This window comes from Barbatula barbatula, assembly GCF_947034865.1.
Source record: "Barbatula barbatula genome assembly, chromosome: 15".
Taxonomy (NCBI): Eukaryota; Metazoa; Chordata; class Actinopteri; order Cypriniformes; family Nemacheilidae; genus Barbatula; species Barbatula barbatula.
This window is the reverse complement of record NC_136778.1, coordinates 3,837,942-3,856,362: the sequence shown is the minus strand read 5'-3', so window position 1 is coordinate 3,856,362 and position 18,421 is coordinate 3,837,942. Positions and strand designations below refer to the sequence as shown.

Below are 18,421 nucleotides of genomic sequence, written 5' to 3'. Positions count from 1 at the left end.
AAAATGTAGCATGCCATAGTTTACACAGGACTGGCGGGAAATGTGCATTGATATCTTCATTCTTCATGTTATGTGGTTTACTTTGATAGATGAACAGTCTTTGTTAAGAGAGGGAAAGGTATGAATGATTTTTAGCTGCCCCCCCCGGCATTTCCTTAATCATCTGCTATATCCACTATAAATCGCTATTTTTCAGCAATAAAAAGGTTTATTTTGCCCAATGTTTTCAAAAATGATAGACAAGAGGTTATAGAACAACAATTTAATGAAAACTTAACGATCTATTTGTGATATTCCTGAAAATGCAACATCCGCGACAGGATAGGTTTTTTTCCTAGATTGCATCACTATTTTATATTTAAAATGTTTCTTACATATATGCATATGCGTATGTATTTATTTATTCTAAATTAATATGCACAGTACACAGACACATATTATGTAAACACTTACTTTTATTCTGGCTGCGATTAATCGTTTGAAAGCCCTAAATTACAGTCGTTTTTCCGTGTTTAGATTTTACCATTTAGATTTTTTGTAGTAAACAATTATTTTGTGATGATATCTAAATACACTACATCTTTCATCAATTAGTTTACATTTTTTATCTCAGCATATGATTGAATGATTGTTATGCCACTATAAAAACTCCAAAACGTATTCCAAAAGCTATTCAAAAGCACAACTAATGCAATAATACACTGTATATTACACTTTAACTAGATGTACAGGCTTGACTAAAGGTCCGATTAAAGAAAATACCATCCAAGAGTTCTTTGACTTTTAAATATGTTCATTCTGTTGTTTTGCTTGACATCCTTTTTCTCTGTTTTCCTCAATTTTTCCTACGTGATTTAATCATATGTGTAATGAAAAACAAATTGGTTCGGCACATTATCATCCCCAGCCATGCTTTCATTTTTAGCTTGATTCTTCCTCCTTGTTTTGGACCAGACATGTGTTTCAAAGAGAGGTGTGTAGAGATCAATCCAGTTTAAAATATGATGATACTGGTAGCAACTCTCGGAGGTGTTTGCGAACGTTTCCTGTTGTGCGAAGGCCTTTTATTTCTCTAGTTTTTATGATGTGAAGAATTCTGCACTCCAGGCTTAAAAACGTCCTTGTGGCGGCAAAATGCCGTTCATTAATTATACAAACATCCGTTAGATTGTTTGCATTCCAGTTGCGTCATAACACGTAGACATTTGCATGTAAATCTCTCTAATGACTCCTTTGTTGGATTGTAGGGTTGCTGCTGCTAGTTTACTGTCGCAATGACTTTAAAATCCTTTGCAGTCTGTTTTGTACAATGAAGCTGTAAAAGTAAAGTGGAGGGTGTCGGTCTTGTAAAGCCGTGAGTATGTGCTATAAAAGAGAAGTAATTAATCTTAATAATTGCCATTGACACAGAAGCCCAAATAGGGCAGATCTGCAGGCGGGTGATGTCCTAGTAGTAACAGCTGGCATCTTAAAGAGTTTAATACGGCTTGTCAACTTTTTGTTGAGTCCAGTGTCACTAAAAGTCAACAAGCACGCTCTGATCGTAAAAGGAGTTGAAGGAAAACATGAGCTGGAAGTCAAATAAAGCCATGAAATCAGCATGACAGCTGTGTAATGATTTCATCTGATTAATTTAAGCTTAAATAAACTGTGAACTGTAATAAATCATAAGTCCACAAACATGAGAAAATAAAGAGACAGTGAAAGTGAATTCACTTGCCAACTTTGCTCACTGTGTTTAATGTATTTAATGTGATGTGTTTTATATGAATGATATGATTTATATAATATATAATTGTTTCCTCCAGTGCTCGATTAGATTCATTGTTATGTGAAGTGTTAAAGCATATGGCAGAATTGTATTCATTTATTGCTTTATTTTTACAACCAGATATCAGCAGAAAATATTTATTATTATTAAATGTATAAAGTTACATTTTGATTACAGATTGTCAACGCAAAATGTATTTTGAAAGGTTTACTCATCTTGCAAAATAAAACCAAATAGGGTCATCTTTGAATATAAAAAAAATGATGAGACCAGTTCAGAGACCGTTTTTATAGTTTTAAAATGTACTATTTACAGGTATGCATTTAGGTAAATGATTCGTTTTGTTTCATTCTGTGAACTACTAATAATATGTTTACCAAATTTCAAATACAAATATTAAATAGTAAATACAAGATACAATCTTTCAAATACAAATATTGTTTCTGTTTGCATTTGCAGAAAATGAAATCGGGAGAAACAGGTCAAAATAGAAGAAAAGATCCTCTGTATTTTTTCAGACCTCAAATAGCAAATAGAAAGAAAAGTTCATGAAATGAAAGTTCATATTCACTTTCAAGCTTACAACAGTAATATTTGTACATGTATTTCGGAGAAGTCCAAAATATTTTTTTAATGTGATAATCTTTTAATTTGAATGTCATCATTTTTATCACAGTATTTATGTGTCTTGTCATGCTGTCAATCTTTCATATTGCTGTTGGAGGACTTTGTCACTCCTGAGGTTGGATTTCATTGAAATACCACATACACTGGACTGGAAAGACAACAATATTACTCGAAATGCAGATTTTTTTCGCGGCTGTATGTTCATTGAGGAATGTGTTGAAATTCGATTCATCATTAAAATGTTTTTTGACCATCATAAATTGCATTACAGATACAGACTAATATCTCTTCCTTTTCTCTCTCCTCATGTAGTGGGATAGGCAGAAACTGGCCATGGGCGTCAGGAGGAAGCAGTATTCTCGCTGAATACGGGACGTTGCATTTGGAGTTTATGCACCTCAGCGCACTTTCCGGGAGGCCTATATTTGCTGAGAAGGTGAGCGCTAGTTCATGCGTTACGTCTCAGCTGACTTTTTCCACATTGAACTATATCTGAACTTCAGTACATAACAAGAGTGACCATAGTCACCCGGTTTGACCTCCGCTCACAACCCAAGCAGTAAAACTGAGGCTTTTTTATTTGGACCTCAGATCTGGTTCTTGTGAAATGAATCCGCTGACCTGATCTGCAATATAGACACAAGACAAATGACACTATTACTCTCTGAATGAGGCTGTACAAACTGTGAAAGTGACCTAGTCTGTGGATTTATGAGTCCCGTCTCCACAAGCAAGACATCAGCCGTATCAAAAAGGCCATATTTACAGGGTATCTAATGGCTGCGCTCGTGTTTTGCCATGCTGTAATAGTTTTATGTGATGACATTGTGTCTTGCCGTTGCAGGTAATGAATATTAGGAAAGTGCTGAATCGCCTGGACAAACCTCAAGGATTGTACCCCAATTACCTGAACCCTAACAGCGGACAGTGGGGGCAACGTAAGTTAAAAACACAACACAAACTTACACACAGATTTTCAAAGGGACAGTTCACCCAAAAGTTTCAATTCTGTCATCAATTACTCACCCTCGAGTCGTTTCAAATCTGTATAAATGTGTTTGTTCTGATGAACACAGAGAAAGATATATGGACGAAGGCTTGTAACCAAACAGTTCTTGGCCACCATTGACTACCATAGTAGACATGACAATGGAAGTTATTTTGTATTCAACAAAACACAGAATTGTATAAAGCTATTTTCTTCTATGGTAGTTAATGTTGGCCGACAACTGTGGATACCCATAACTTCCATAGTGGTGCACTTTTGGTTGTACTCTTCCTTTAAGAAATGCCAAGCAGTTGTGATTCCTTAAAATGAACTTAAACGATCACATGATGTGCTTGTGTATTAAACAGCACGCAGTAGGTTTTGTAAACACTTTATATTATTTTGCAGCTCCACCTGTCCTCTCATCACATACACTTTGTACACAACTCGGTTGAAAGAGTTATATCATTTTTGCAACGCCATTGCAGATTCAGCAGCTTTCCGAAACACTAATATATGGTATTGTCTAGGTGACTGTGTGTTTTTCCTTAAATGCCCAATGGAAGCAGTCGTGATTACAATGATTAAACTCAACCGTCTTTTTCCATCAGACGTCCAGCGAAACGCTTTCATTTCGTGGAATTGATTTTCAAGTGCTTCTCTTACAGATAGAGAGCTGTTTTGGAAACACAACACCATCTCTTACTGATTTCCTATGATGACGTTAGACTCCAAATCCCAGAGACTACACTATTTGCCTTTGACTGACAGAGACTGAACAAAAGCGTTGGTGTGTGTGTTTGATGCCTCTGTAAGGTTATAGAGTTGAATGAAGTAGAAGGTGTGTAATTATTTGGAGGATCTTTTGACAGAAATGCAATATAATATACAGTACATAACTATGTCTTCAGAGGTGTATAAAGACCTTACATAATGAAGCGGTATGTTTTTATTCCCTTAGAATGAGCTTTCTCTATCTACACACACACACACCACCGGTCCCCTTTGTACAAAATTTGCCATGTTTTTTACAGTAGCCCTAAACAGACAGACCGCTCGGTTTCGTAAATACGTTATCTCCTTCGCAATGATGCGAAAAACGTAACAACATCTTTGTCCTGTGTCGGCCCTCGTAGTGCTTCGAAAGGGAAGTGCGAGCGGTGGAGTGAGCTAGATGCTGCCTAATTTCATACACTAGATGTTTAACAGTATTAGCGCTTTGCAGAGAGAGAAGCAAATATACCTGGTTCTACTTTCAGATAATCTGTCTTTGTTTCATACCTGTACTCATTGTTTGGAATTGTTAGATGAATATCTAGTGCTGGTGTTTCTAAGACAAAAATGTTACACGCACATTTTATTTTCATCGTCCATGCAGGCTTAATAATGCAATACGGCCGAAAGTACACAGACTCTACTCGTCGCACGCGTCAATAGTTTGGCATGTTTCTTTCAGGTCCTGAGGCAGCTGAGATGCGACTTCACTCGGGCCTGCGTTAGACATGTCTGCTCCGTCCTCGCTCTGAGGGATTTATTGGCTTTTTAGTCCGAGAAGAAGCTTCATGGTCAGCATTAATGCCGGCGCCTGGCACCGATGATGAAAAGCCACAGGAGAACAAAGACGCCGCAGTGCGTGTAGTCAGAATAACGTAAGAGTGCGTTCTGACAGACGAACGCTGCCGGAGAGCGAAAGCAGAGGCTTTTGAGCTGTCAAATTGTAATGGTCCGAAACAAGGTTTCTTTAGGTGCATCGGAGCAAGATCGCTTTAACAAAAAGGCGTTTGTTTAGAAGATCGTAGGCACAGATGATCAGAGACGGCAGCCGGGCACAGGGAGACGAGATGATAGCGTGCATTTAAAAATAGCTGTCGGGATGTGTGCTGCACACGAGTCGCCAAGAACAGTCCTGAAGGGCTTTCCATATGGGTCAGTTGTCCTCATACAGGGGCTAGTAGCTCAATGGTTGACCTTAATGAGATGACAATCTTTTATGTTCTACCATCTTTCATTGTCCCTCTCTTTTCTGCTGTCCATATATGTTATATATCAGTTCTGTACATATGCAACAAACACTAGTGCTTGGTGCTACTCGGAAGCGCGTTTTTACGCTTGTCTGCTCCGTAGCCCGATTTCTCGTGACATCTATCACGCAAACAAGTGTTTAATGAGGTATAAATATTCATGAAGTCTGATCATCAATCAGACATTCGCACAACTGCTCCCAGACCCCCAGATTCTCATCTCTCACAAACAGTGAAGTGGACAGCACCGAATGACCTGCACGTTAGTGCGTGCCACCTGGAAACACACAAATGGACACACATTTCTCTTTATTCACACGTATTTTGTGGTACGATTCCTAAAGATGGCTTTACAGTAAATTGATAGTAGGATGGTTTAGTGGTTTAAGATTTGTCTAGGAACCCTCACAGGTTGCAGGTTCCAAACCTAAAAAATGTTGGTAATCATGAAAATGATTTGCGGCGTCTTTCATGTCAAGCTACATCTGTCGTTCTTTTACAGCATTTAATATTTATATTCACATATGTAAGCACACACAGTATCCAGCTGTGGAAAGATTATTTTCTGTTGAATTTACTATATATAGTTATGTGCTTAAGTCAAATTATCATTTTTGGTTCATTCTGTGAACTGTGACAACATTTCTCCCAAATTTTGAATAGAAATAATGTTGTTTTTTGCATTTATTCGCCGAAAATGAAAACCGGAGAAACTGGTCAGAATATTATATTTTTGCACATCTTAAAAACAGCAAAGAAAAAACGTAAAAACACAAGTAATATTTATTTAAACATTAAATGAACATGTATTTTAGGATAAGTTCCAAAATGATTATTTTTCACAACTTTCATTTGTCAGCATTCTCTCAGTCTTTCACATTACTGTTGGGTGGCTTTGTCACTCCTGAGGTTTGATTCAATTCTTTTCAGTTTTTTATCTTAAGTCCGTTTGCTTCTTCTGATGTTTACAATGTTTATCGTTGCATTGGATACTTTGGGTAGAGTGTTGAACAAAGGATTTTCATTATATGTCGTATGTGACCGTGGACCACACAACCCATCAATAAGGGTCAATGATTCGAGATGTATACATCATCTGAAAGCTGAATAAATAAACTTTCCTTTGAAATAAAGTCTGTTTGGATTGTACAATATTTGGCCGACTTTTTTAAAGTCTGGAATCTGAGGGTCGAAATCGAAATATTGAGAAAATCGTCTTTCAAGTTGTCCGTCAGAGGCGCTGTATCAGGCCATTGCTAAGAAGAAACATGTTTGTGTTTCACACTCTCTGTTGGCTTACCGCTGTAAGGACGTTGTGGATACTAGATGGCGTAAATTCTAAGCTTTACATAGATACATGACCTTTACTAAATATCATAATGATTTTTGGCATAAATTAAAAAAGCAATCATTTTGACCCATTGTTGGCAGCTAGTGCTACAAATGTACTTGTGCTACATATGACTTGTCACATTTTGTGTACAGTTAAGTCACAAATAAACGTAATGAAAAAATGAACACTTTGGAATGAGTTATGCACAAGCTAGGTACAAACCTCAACACTTGAGTAAAATTAAATCATCACCAAAGTCAGCAGTCCACATCCACAAACAGACAAGTGTCTCCTAAATGTGTGCGCATGCGTGGGAGAACCTGTTTACGTGGCAAAATGTATGTTATTCAGTTTCCACAGCACACTATTGTACTCTGACAGACCCTCTTGTCATTTCTGCTGTGTTGCAGATCACGTCTCTGTAGGCGGCTTGGGGGACAGTTTCTACGAGTACCTGCTGAAGGCCTGGCTCATGTCAGACAAAAGCGATGACGAGGGGAAGAAACTCTACTACGATGCCCTGCAGGTATGGTCCACCATTACAGACATAGGAGAGGTGCTACAGTCTGCTAGCAGTGCAGGCAGTTTCTGACTACCGTAAACATGGATGCCAACCATACTGTTGTGAAGATACCTTCAAGCTAAAGTGTTGTGTGTCAGCGGGAAATTGAAGATACGGAGTGCTTAAGCCTGGGGTGTGCTTGTTTCTCCACCTGCTGTTACGGCTTGTGGAGCTTTGGTAGTTTAGATCTGAAACGAGAAGTGTGTTAAGGCAATAATGTGTAATGGATATTCATTAAAGCAGATGTGCACTCTTGACAGTTGTGTGCATAACTTCAAAAGGTAAAGAAAGGAGAATAAATGCAAAGCCTGTAATGTAGGCTTTGTCTCCGACTCTGCTTTGGCAGCAATAGATGCCATATTTAATTCCACACGATTGAAAGTTAAGGGGCGGAAGTACAGTACGGTCTGTACCTCGATGATGATCTTCCCATCTTTCAGGAAACTCTTCTGTGAACGCTTCTGTTAATGCACTACCTCTCAAAACATTAAACACAGCTGAGCTATTTTTTGCGTCTCATGTCTGCTTGGCGTGAATTGATTTTGATTAAGTATTCATCGTTGGATTTATTTTTATATAAAAGCATCTGCTTTGTATATGTAAAGGTTCTGGGTTACTCATTCCCTATCGTTTTGCAACTTGGTTTTCGAGGAGTTTTTAATCCACTGTCATTATTATAACAACCCAGGTACACGTCAGCGTTACACGATGTACAGACTTTCGTCTGCTGTGACTCCGTTTGTGTGATAGAATAACAGAAGTGTTTGTTCTGTGTGATTGTTTTGAAGGGTATTATTTTATTTTCCAACTATTCCAAGGTCAATGTTTTGCTAAGCATGAATATCAAGAAATGTGTTCTTTGCTGCTCTGAATTGGATATCCTTGTACTATCCACTTTATTTTCTGTAAAGAGTAAAGTGTCTGTGTGTTTGTGTGTGCGCGCTGCCACTAGCATTCGGCTGGGGCTGTCCGTGATAGCTTGAGAAAGCTGGTGTTGACAGATTGTTACAGACCATGAACTCAATCCTCAATTTCATTAGGGAGGAGCATCTCAACCTGCCTACGATAATGCTCTCCTTCTGGTCGCCTGTCTGGGAGTTTCCCTGGAGTGTCTCTGGCTTTCAAACACACACCCACACTCTCAGACACACACACTTACAATTGCGGCCACTCATCCACGTAAAGCAAAGTTTATTTTATTGCTCACCTAGAAAGAATGCTTATTTTATACCACAATTTCACAATTTACTCATCCCAAACCTGTATGACTTTTTTTTGTGAGACGCAAGATATTTTGAGAGTGGTTTTGTGTCCAAACAGTGAAAGGGGCGATGTTTTTGGGTTACCAACATTTTTTATAAAATATATTTAGGGTTCAGCAGAAGAAAGACCGAGTTAATTATGACAACAATTGTTGGTGTTAACTATCTTTTTACAAGCTCAAGTTTTTATTGTATGCGTTTTTATTTATGTAACATTCAGATTATATAATTTATTTACGAAGCCAGAGCATTGTAAATCTAACACAACACCCAGAGGATCTTAATTTCTACAGTTTAAAGGATAGTTCACCTTCAATAAAAACTCTGTCATCATTTACTCGCCCTGTTGTCGTTTTGAACCTGTGGGATTTTCTTACTCCTGCAGAACACGAAAGAAGATTTTTTGAAAAATGTTGGTAACCAAAACCCGTTGGTCCCTATTGACTTCTATTTTATGGACACGGAACCATTGCAAGTCAATGGGGACCAACGGGTTTCTGTTACCAACATCTTTCAAGATATCTTCTTTCGTGTTCTGCAGAAGTAAGAAAGTCATACAGGTTTGAAATGACAAAAGAGCGTGAGTAAATAATGCCAGAATTTTCATTTTAAAGGTGAACTATCCCTTTAGCAGCAATGCCGGTCTACATCAGTTCTTGTAAAAACACTGTGTCATTATAGAAAACACTTTTTTTAAATGAGCATGCACAATATTTGTCTCTGAAGAAGAAAAAGAGGTTGTCAGGTGTGCATTTGCGATTCTAATGTCCTCATTTCTACAGAAAAAGATCTCATTTCTCATGTATGTGATTGTTCTGTAAACACAGCGCTGGCACACAGCTGTGACCCTGATGTCTGCTCTGATCCTAACCCATGGCCTTGAATTGTTTTCATGACGTGTTTGATGGAATGATATCACTCTGAAGAGTTCATCGTCCCCTTTGTGAGGGATAAACAAATGCAAACAATGTTCTTTTCAACCCACACAGTATTGAGTAAACACAAAGTGGGAGAATTGACATACAAAGGAACTTCAAGTGCAACGAAAATTCTGTCATTTATTCCCCCTCTTGTCATTTCAAACCTTCATGACGTTCTTGCGCAGAACACAAAGGAAGATATTTTGAAGAAAGTTGAGAACCAATCGCCACTGGACCACATTCACCTTCTATTGTATTGACACAAGACCAATGCAAGTAAATGGTGTCCAGTTAACAACATTTTTCAAACATCTTCTTTTGTGTTATGCAGAAGAAAGTCATGCAGGTGTGAACTAAACAAGAGGCTGAGTAAATGATGACCGAATGTTTGTTTTCGGGTGAACGATCACGTTAAGGAGAGCTAGTTCAAAAACATGTTCAGTTCATATCAGTTAAACTGGGTTGTTTTCTGTGCGCAGGCTATTGAAAAGAATTTGATTCGCAAGTCGAGCGGAGGGCTGACGTATATCGCAGAATGGAAGGGCGGACTCCTGGAGCATAAGATGGGTCACCTGACGTGCTTCGCTGGTGGCATGATCGCTTTGGGGGCAGACGGAGCCCCTGATGATAATACGGGTCACCAGATGGAGTTGGCTGCTGAGATTGCCAGGACGTGTCACGAGTCGTATGCTCGAACCAGTGAGTGGGAACTCTACAAATGTTTTTATGGCAGTGCGACAAATTAATCTTTATTTCAGGTCAAAAATAAATGTTAATAATCTTTACAAAATTACACAGAACGACTCTAAAGGCATAAAAACTTATTGGGTAAAAATTGTGGGAAAATATATATATATATATATATATATCTTTGTATTGGATAAATGAAGGCGATTATTAGAACGTTATACATGCTTTATTTTTTTCTTTGGGGTTGACTATGACATATAGTTTAGTTCAAATTAATTTATGAAGTTTTTAACATTGGTTCAGTAAATTCATTTTACAAAATGTTTTTTTTTTTTAAAACAAGTGCTTAACCATCACATAGTGTTCACCAACAAGTGCATCTCTTCCGTCACATGTCCATTGTAGACGATCCTTCAATCCTGTGTTATTAACCCATCACGCACAATCACAAATCCCCCCTGTCATTCAAAAACACACAGAATATTCAGTTCATAGTACACAGGTGTTTTTATCAGAAACAGATTACAGAAGGTCCAGATTATTCCTCAATCCCTAATCCACATCCATAAAGCGTTTCTATAATCCCCTAATCCCTTGTTAACATGGACGTTTTAGCGATGATTTTGTCCACATGTGTGTCACAGGTACGAAGCTGGGCCCGGAGGCGTTCCGCTTCGACGGAGGCGTGGAGGCCATCGCCACACGGCAAAACGAGAAATACTTCATTCTGAGGCCGGAGGTCATCGAGACGTACATGTACATGTGGAGGTTCACCCATGACCCCAAATACAGACAGTGGGGATGGGAAGCCGTACAGGTGAGGGCGCTTGGTTAAACGGTGAACTGGAAACACTTATTATGTAATGTTTTCTGCACAGAGCGAGACTGGTAAACATGTCAACACATTACGCCGGGGATTTAGGCCAGACACAGTGAGTCATGGTGAGGATTTATCCCTGCCCTCAGACGGTCACCACACTTCAGCACAGCAGGATTAGAGACAATACAGACTGCTCGCATCTCAGAGCTATGTAATTGTATCATAATGACTTCAGATTGCCAATGTGATGCGTCTGGCTCCCTCAGGCGTGTTCCTACTGTCTCTGCCACATGTTCCTCTTTCACTAAAATGTGCTTGCTCAACATTTCCCGAATAAAATGCTCAATTTGACTTTCTCCCCAAAAACTACGTTGTCAAAGCTTGACATTAATTGTTGTAAACAGGAATAATTCAGGTTTGCATTATTTGCCCTTTCGAAAGAGGTTTGCGCTAGGGGTGGGAAACAGAAAATCAATGTTTTAAAGTATTGTCATATTTTACCTCACAATACTGTTTTGTTGTTCTCACTCTAAGACTCTTTGTAGTTACATTTTCCGTATTACAATGTTTGGAGAGGAAATTTCCCAGAATATCCTTACTTTATCTGTCATCATTTACGTCCCCCTTGCCATTTCAAACCTGTATGGCTTTCTTTCTTCTGCAGAACACAAAAGAGAATATTTTTAAGAATGTCGGTACTCGTTCACTTCTGTTGCAAGGACACAAAACCAATGCAAGTCAACGGGTACCGCTGTTGTTCGGTTCCCAACGTTCTTCAAAATGTCTTCTTTCGTGTTCTGCAGAAGAAAGTCTACAGGTTTAGTCAATGATGAATGTCGTAGATATCATAGAAACATATCACGGTTTCATTTTTCTTAATTTGTATTGTCTTGTCTCTTCAAAACAAATACGTGACAGTTGCCAGAGTTGTTTGTTTGAGATTGACGGGTGAGTTTATTTGTGTTTCGCAGGCTCTGGAGACACACTGTCGGGTGGAAGGGGGTTTCAGCGGAGTGCGGGACGTCTACAGCAGCACCCCCAACCATGATGATGTCCAGCAAAGCTTCTTCCTGGCTGAGACACTTAAGTATGTGATACACACGCAGACAGCTTGAAAAATTCATATTACTTTCAAATTTCCAAGCTACTCTTAAAGGTGCAGTGAATTACATTTAGCGACATCTAGTGGTGAGGTTGCGAATTGCAATCGACATTTCTGTCGATAGATCCTCCAAAAATGACACGCTGGACCTTTAAAGGTCAAAATTGTAATTTCCTTGAAGAATAAAAGCGCAAAGAGGATCAGAATTAGAAAGACAGCATTGTATGGTGTGTGTGTGCGTGTTATAAACTGTCAATTCAGATATTTTCTTTTGCAAGTTACTCAAACACAAGAATGTAGAAGTGTGATAAAATGAGAGGTTTGACAAGTTCACAAATCACACACTCGTAAGGCAAATGTCCATTTTATGATGTACAGCTACTGTACACACACACACACACACTGTGTGGAGGGAAAAAATCTCCTCCCAGACTAACGCTAATATTTCCAATCATCTCTGTGTTTGTGAGCTGGGTGTCACCATTATGTGCTTTACAATGTCAACACTGCTGTCATCAAACTGAGAATTCAGAATTATTTTTAGTTTTCGTGTGACAGACGTTTGTAGTTCAGTGGAATGTTTTTTACAGATTTTCTCAGCAGGTTGTTAAAGCGTTGAGATTAAGTGTTGTGACCCTTTCCACCGTGTACAAAAGTTAGCTGTAAATCCAACATGTTTTCAACTATGAATCTTTTACCTTCGTTGAGTTTTACAAGGCCAGACTTGGCTGAAAATGTATTTGAGATACTGATTATTTAAAAACAACGTATATTATGTTTCTTGGTTTTTATCTGTAGTTCACCTAGTATTGTCACTGTTCTACCAAAACCTTTGGTGTCCAAATTCATTTTTCAGGAAGTGGAAAAAACACTTATCATTTTTAAATGATAAAATACTTTGTTTTCAAAGTTGATAAGCACTTTTTAATACTTTGAATAAAGCCCATCAACAGATGTAAAGGCTGACTAATAATAATGATTTATGACCAAAAAATAAATATCATGAAATATGGAGATTTACCTTTTCGGAAGGATGGCAGTGATACATAAATGTACTCTGTGTACAAAAAAATGAAGAGACTATTTCACATTTATTTTCAGAATTGACTATTTATAGGTATGCGTTTATGTAAAATGATCATTTTTGTTTCATTCTGTGAACTACTGTCTACTGTTATTTGGGAGAATAGTTCTCCCAAATAATGAAAAATATTGCTTCTATTGCATTTATTTGCACAAAATGAAAACTGGAGAAACAGGTGAAAATAAGAGAAAATATTCTCTGTATTTTTTAGACCTCAAAAATACTGCAAAGAAAACAAGTTCATAATCCCTTTAAAGCAACAACAGTAATATTTGTACATGAGAAGGTCAAATATTTAATAAATATTTGTATATAAAGTTCATATTTGTTATGTTGTAACCTCACAGTTTTTATATGTCTTGTCATACATGGCTGTTGGATGACATCGCATCTGAAATTCAACAGCCACTGGACGGGAATGGCCACAATATATCGAGAAATGCTTATTTGAAATGGAAATCTGGAATGGTCTCTTTATTCATTTTGTCACGGCTTTAGATACTAGCAAATATTTGATGCCATTTTGGGTATTCCAGTGTCTGTTGCTTTGAAAGCTTATAACAACCTGTGTGCTAGAAAAGGCATAAAATCAGGCTGTCACATTACAGCTTGCAGTTTGATGAGTGAATCAGACGGTCTGTGAATGGTCTGTTGGCGTGTTGAAAGTAGAAGAGACTTAAGCAAAGGTCCTAGAATGTTGTGAATGGAGCCTGTGTCACTGTCAGAGCTGTAGTCTTTAGTGTCAAGGTAAAGTGACAGAGATAGACAGACTGTGATGGTTAGAAGTCCTTCATGGAGTCACCTGCTGTTCTACATTTATCATTGGAGACACAGATGAATGAGCGTAATGAATGAGAGACGGGAGTGATATCTTTTATACCGTATGGAGCCAAAAGTTTGTGAGGTCATAGGCTTTCTGTTTTCTCTTCCAAATAGTCCAAGCATATTTGATTGTGTTTTATAAGGAAATGACTTCTCTATTTTCTTTAATACACTGGAGGAGTACTTGGCCTTTTGGTTGGGTGTAACACAGCGCACACAAAGACAGCAGATAAATCCCACCTTTTGCTTTTTCCCACGTTCTGTGTTTTCCGGGCTGATGTTGCTTCGGTCTTGTGACCGACCTCTTGCACAATAAGTGCGTATTAAGTAATGATTCTTCCAGAGAGCCAAACTGTCTGGCAGGGGCGGGGATCAGAGGATCCTGTTGGTAGAAATGCGTGTATGGGCGGGCAATGCTATGTTTTTGAACATTCTTATTTCAGTCCACTAAACACGCGACTGTTTATTTTGAAAGCAGTGTTTGTACTCGCTCCCCGAGCCCAAAACGCATGCCGATGACTCCAAATACATTTACAGAGGGACAGATTTGTTCATCTAAAAGCACTCGCGGGGTGAAGGCCAAGAGCTGATTCCCTAATAGTCTTGAGGCTTGTTATCTTTATTTATAGCCACACAAACGGGACAGAATTTATTAGGGACTTTAATGCATTGTAGGTATAGAACACAACCATGAACAACCAAATAGTAGTTATTGGCCCCCACAGCCTTCCATAGTAGGAAAACTTGCTTTATAGCTTTCTTTGTTATGTTGAACACCAAAGAAGATATTTTGAAGAATGTAGTTCTGGGGCACTTTCGAATTGCATTGTCATTTTTCCTATTATGGGAGTCAATGGTGACCAAGGACTGTTTGGTTACAAGCATTCTTCCAAATGTCTTTCTCTGTGTCCATCAAAGCAAAGAAATGCATACAGAGAAGGTGTAGAACTGTCCCTTTAAAAATCCAGTCCATGCCCCCAGCAGCGTTCCATCAACGCGCGATTCCGCTTTAGATATTTCCTGAGACCTGAGGTCAACAGCTTTCATTTTCAGAGAGGAGTCATTCATCCGCAGATACGTCCCTCTATGAATCTCCAGCCAATGCACGTCCCCTGGGGAGGGGGGGCTGGGACTGGAAAACGTATTATCAAGGTCACAACTTCATCAGGAAGCTTGTGTCAGCATCACTGCCTCCTGCAAACTTTATAGTCTGTAATTTTTAATGAGTGTCACCCGGCTTTGCACACAAAGATGCATCTTTTAAGCTGTGTTTTTTGTTGTTGCTTTGAGGTGTAATTTAGGGTCTTCACCTCCTCTAGCCCTCGCTGTCGGCCACCACTAACAAAAGTTGCTTTCTCAGCCAATTTACATCTTTATCGTTTATTTACATTGTCTTGGAAGCTTTTTACCTGGCAGAGACCGGTGGGAGATGCTCTTGTGTTGTTTACAAAGTACATATTACTATTTATTTATCAGGCATTAATAGAGATGATCATGTGTCGTTGCTCATGATAAGTATTACCACAAATTGCAGAGAGCAAAGCTTTTCTTCTATATAACTATAAACAAACATAAAATCCCATGAACGGATTATATTTAGGGAACAGAACATCATGGCAATTTAGGTTCATCAATCCACCAACGACACAGTTTTAATGTATGGAGTTCACATAGTCTCTAACTTTGATGTTTACACTGTTTTTAAAAATAAAATTTGTTTCAGCAATCTCTATATGAGCAATTTAACCACATCATTAAGTAACTTTCATTTTTTCTGTTTTACAGGTATCTTTATCTGCTGTTCTCTGATGACGATCACTTGTCCTTCGAGCACTGGGTGTTCAACACGGAAGCCCATCCTCTTCCCGTCATTAAGAAACCGAGTCCGGAGTTAGCCAATCATATCAAGTAACCCCAAACCTACCCGAAGCTCCAATGAAACGTGACTTCCTGGACGTGCTCTGACATTGGGCGAGACATATGAACTCAGAGTCCCACTGTGGCTGGAGACGTCCTGACCTCCTGGAGCTTCAGGTCTCCTGTCACAAGCCTCAGTCCTGGAGCTCTTACCCCTTGGTTGATTGTCCTCCGCTATCTCCGACGATGGGATTCCGCATGCCGCCTCATCCTCTCCTTGGGCATGTCTCCGAGTCGCTGACACCGGAAGGACCGTATCGCCTCTGTGAGGAGACCAAATGTTTTCCATCTCCCTCTCTCTCTCGCAAAAAAAAGCCATAGATAATTCAAGCGTCATTTTCCTTTTTTGCGTCGTATATGGGCGAGGATGTGAGAAAGTTGCTCAACTTTTGTCGTTGCTCTTGCTGTCGTTTTGTGTTTCATCTGGGTTTTGTTTTGGTTCGGGGCTTTATGTGGCAGCAGGGTAGTGAAACAAAGTCAACTAGTGCCTTTTAGTCTGATAAATCTTAACGTTGGTCAAATTTTAATAGAAATGTTTTTATTTGTTTGTGTGTCCGAGGGCATTAACCTACTGGGCAGTTAAAGAAGCGTGTCGGCCCTCGCACATTCTTTCTGGAACTGCTGTGACCGAGAGAATCGCTTGAGTTTTTACTTTTTCCTAGTAGCTTGCATTCAACGTCGTTGAAAAATCTGTACAAAATGTGCTTTGTTAACTTCACCATCGGAAGCGTAGACTTTTTCTCCTACATATGTAAAATAAGAGTGCTATGTGTTAATTTATTACTTATAGACGTTTTTCAGTGCAGAGGGCAGGGAACTTTGCATAGATGGGAGGAAATATCTGTATGATGAATGTACCACCAAATGTGAATCATATTTTGGCCTGGTCGTTGTGATCTTATGATTTTATCAGTTTGTTCGACTAATCTTTTTTTTTAGTACGAAAGCACAAAAAACATGATAATTCCAATCGAAAGACATTTGGGTTCTTCCTGGTGGAAATATATAGGGATTTAACTGTAGGACATGACTGCACAAATGAGGAATTTGGTCTCGGAAGGAAAACAAAGCAGACGACTACACTGGACACTAATATGAAAAGACGAGGACGTGTCACGCTGGTGGATCTCGCACGCCGGTATGCATATGTATGCAGTGTATGTACATCACATAGGAACTAAACATACTGTACACTACATTCATTACACAAGAAATTCCTGAATTACAATTCATGGAGGAATATACTGATTCTTAGCCTCTGATATGAGGTTTGTATGGAAAGACATGCTTGATGACAGGTTTCCTTTTGCTTCAATGTGATTGGTTAGTTGTGGAATGAGGCTGCTGCTGCTATTGGATGCCACACCTCGTCTTTTGTTCTCATGTTGACCTGTGACTTTTCCTTAAGGCAGTGTTCCTAAAACCAAGCCCACAAATATTCACATCTGGGGGAACGAACCACCCTGCTTGATTCGTATGTGAGCAGGCATGGCTGTTTAGGTTTAACCTATGGGGATCCATTTCATGGAGGATGTATTATACTGGTGGATAAAGTGATATTTTACATAAAAACAGCGAATGAAATACCTCCTAGAACGATTGAAACACTTGACGTGGTATTTTTGGTATGCTACCGAACAGCAAAGGAACCATACGTGAAAGTAAACTCGTGAGCCTGGAGCTCAAGGGAGGCCTGTCATCCAAAAAAACACTGTGACACACTGTAGATTGGACATGGCATTCACTGTATTCATGATACACCGACTCTAAACGACATCTAGCTGTAGAGCGGATTAGCGCGAACTAGCGATTTGCGATTCCTCAAGCTGTGAGTTTGCATCGTAGTGGTAAGAATCCACAGCTGCTCTTCGGAGGCAGACGTTTCCTCGCAGAATTGAAGATGTGCTTTTCAGAATTCTGGAAAAAAAAAATTGTCGTTTAAATATTGTGTTGATGATCTTGCATAGCAAATGCCTTTTTCGTTCGTGATTCTTGTAGTTAGTTATTTCTTCATGAGACCACCTCGGAAATGTAACTGTACAATATTGCTGATAATCATTCCATTGCACATAGTCTGATTTTTTTCTTTACTATATATGCAATTGATTTTGTTTGAATTCGTGATTTGGTTTTGTTGTTTTTTCTTAATTGTACATATTTCCTTCTGGCACCATGCCAGCCATCATTTATATGAATCTTATTGATCTTATGTAATAAATTATATTAAAGAGCAGCAAAAGATTTTGATAAACTATATTTGTTACACTTCAATTGTGAATAAAATGATCTTTTAATATAACTGAGTTAAGTGTGTGTTTTTACTGAACTGGAATGATAGCGACTACACTTAAAAAACTAGAAGGATTTAGTTAATTTTTTGTTTATTTAGTTTGATAGTTCAATTTTTGCACAGTTTTTTAAGGACATTTACTTAAAAAATGCGTGGCAAGTTTTTGCACACAGTACAATTTACTTGGTGCAAATTCTGCAAAGGAAATCGTG

At 38.7% G+C, this 18,421-nt stretch overlaps 1 protein-coding gene across 1 annotated transcript in view; it reads left to right on the top strand.

Annotated features, from left to right (window-relative positions):
- The window catches only part of man1a1 (mannosidase, alpha, class 1A, member 1), a 71,037-nt gene extending 52,816 nt beyond the window's left edge, over window positions 1-18,221 (top strand). The window contains exons 6-12 of the mRNA XM_079474449.1: window positions 2,711-2,834; window positions 3,243-3,336; window positions 7,151-7,266; window positions 9,964-10,183; window positions 10,819-10,991; window positions 11,966-12,081; window positions 15,788-18,221. Of these exons, the coding sequence (XP_079330575.1) occupies window positions 2,711-2,834; window positions 3,243-3,336; window positions 7,151-7,266; window positions 9,964-10,183; window positions 10,819-10,991; window positions 11,966-12,081; window positions 15,788-15,914 (970 nt within the window). The 3' untranslated portion in view covers window positions 15,915-18,221. The remainder of the gene's footprint in view (window positions 1-2,710; window positions 2,835-3,242; window positions 3,337-7,150; window positions 7,267-9,963; window positions 10,184-10,818; window positions 10,992-11,965; window positions 12,082-15,787) is intronic.
- Window positions 18,222-18,421: the final 200 nt, after the last annotated feature.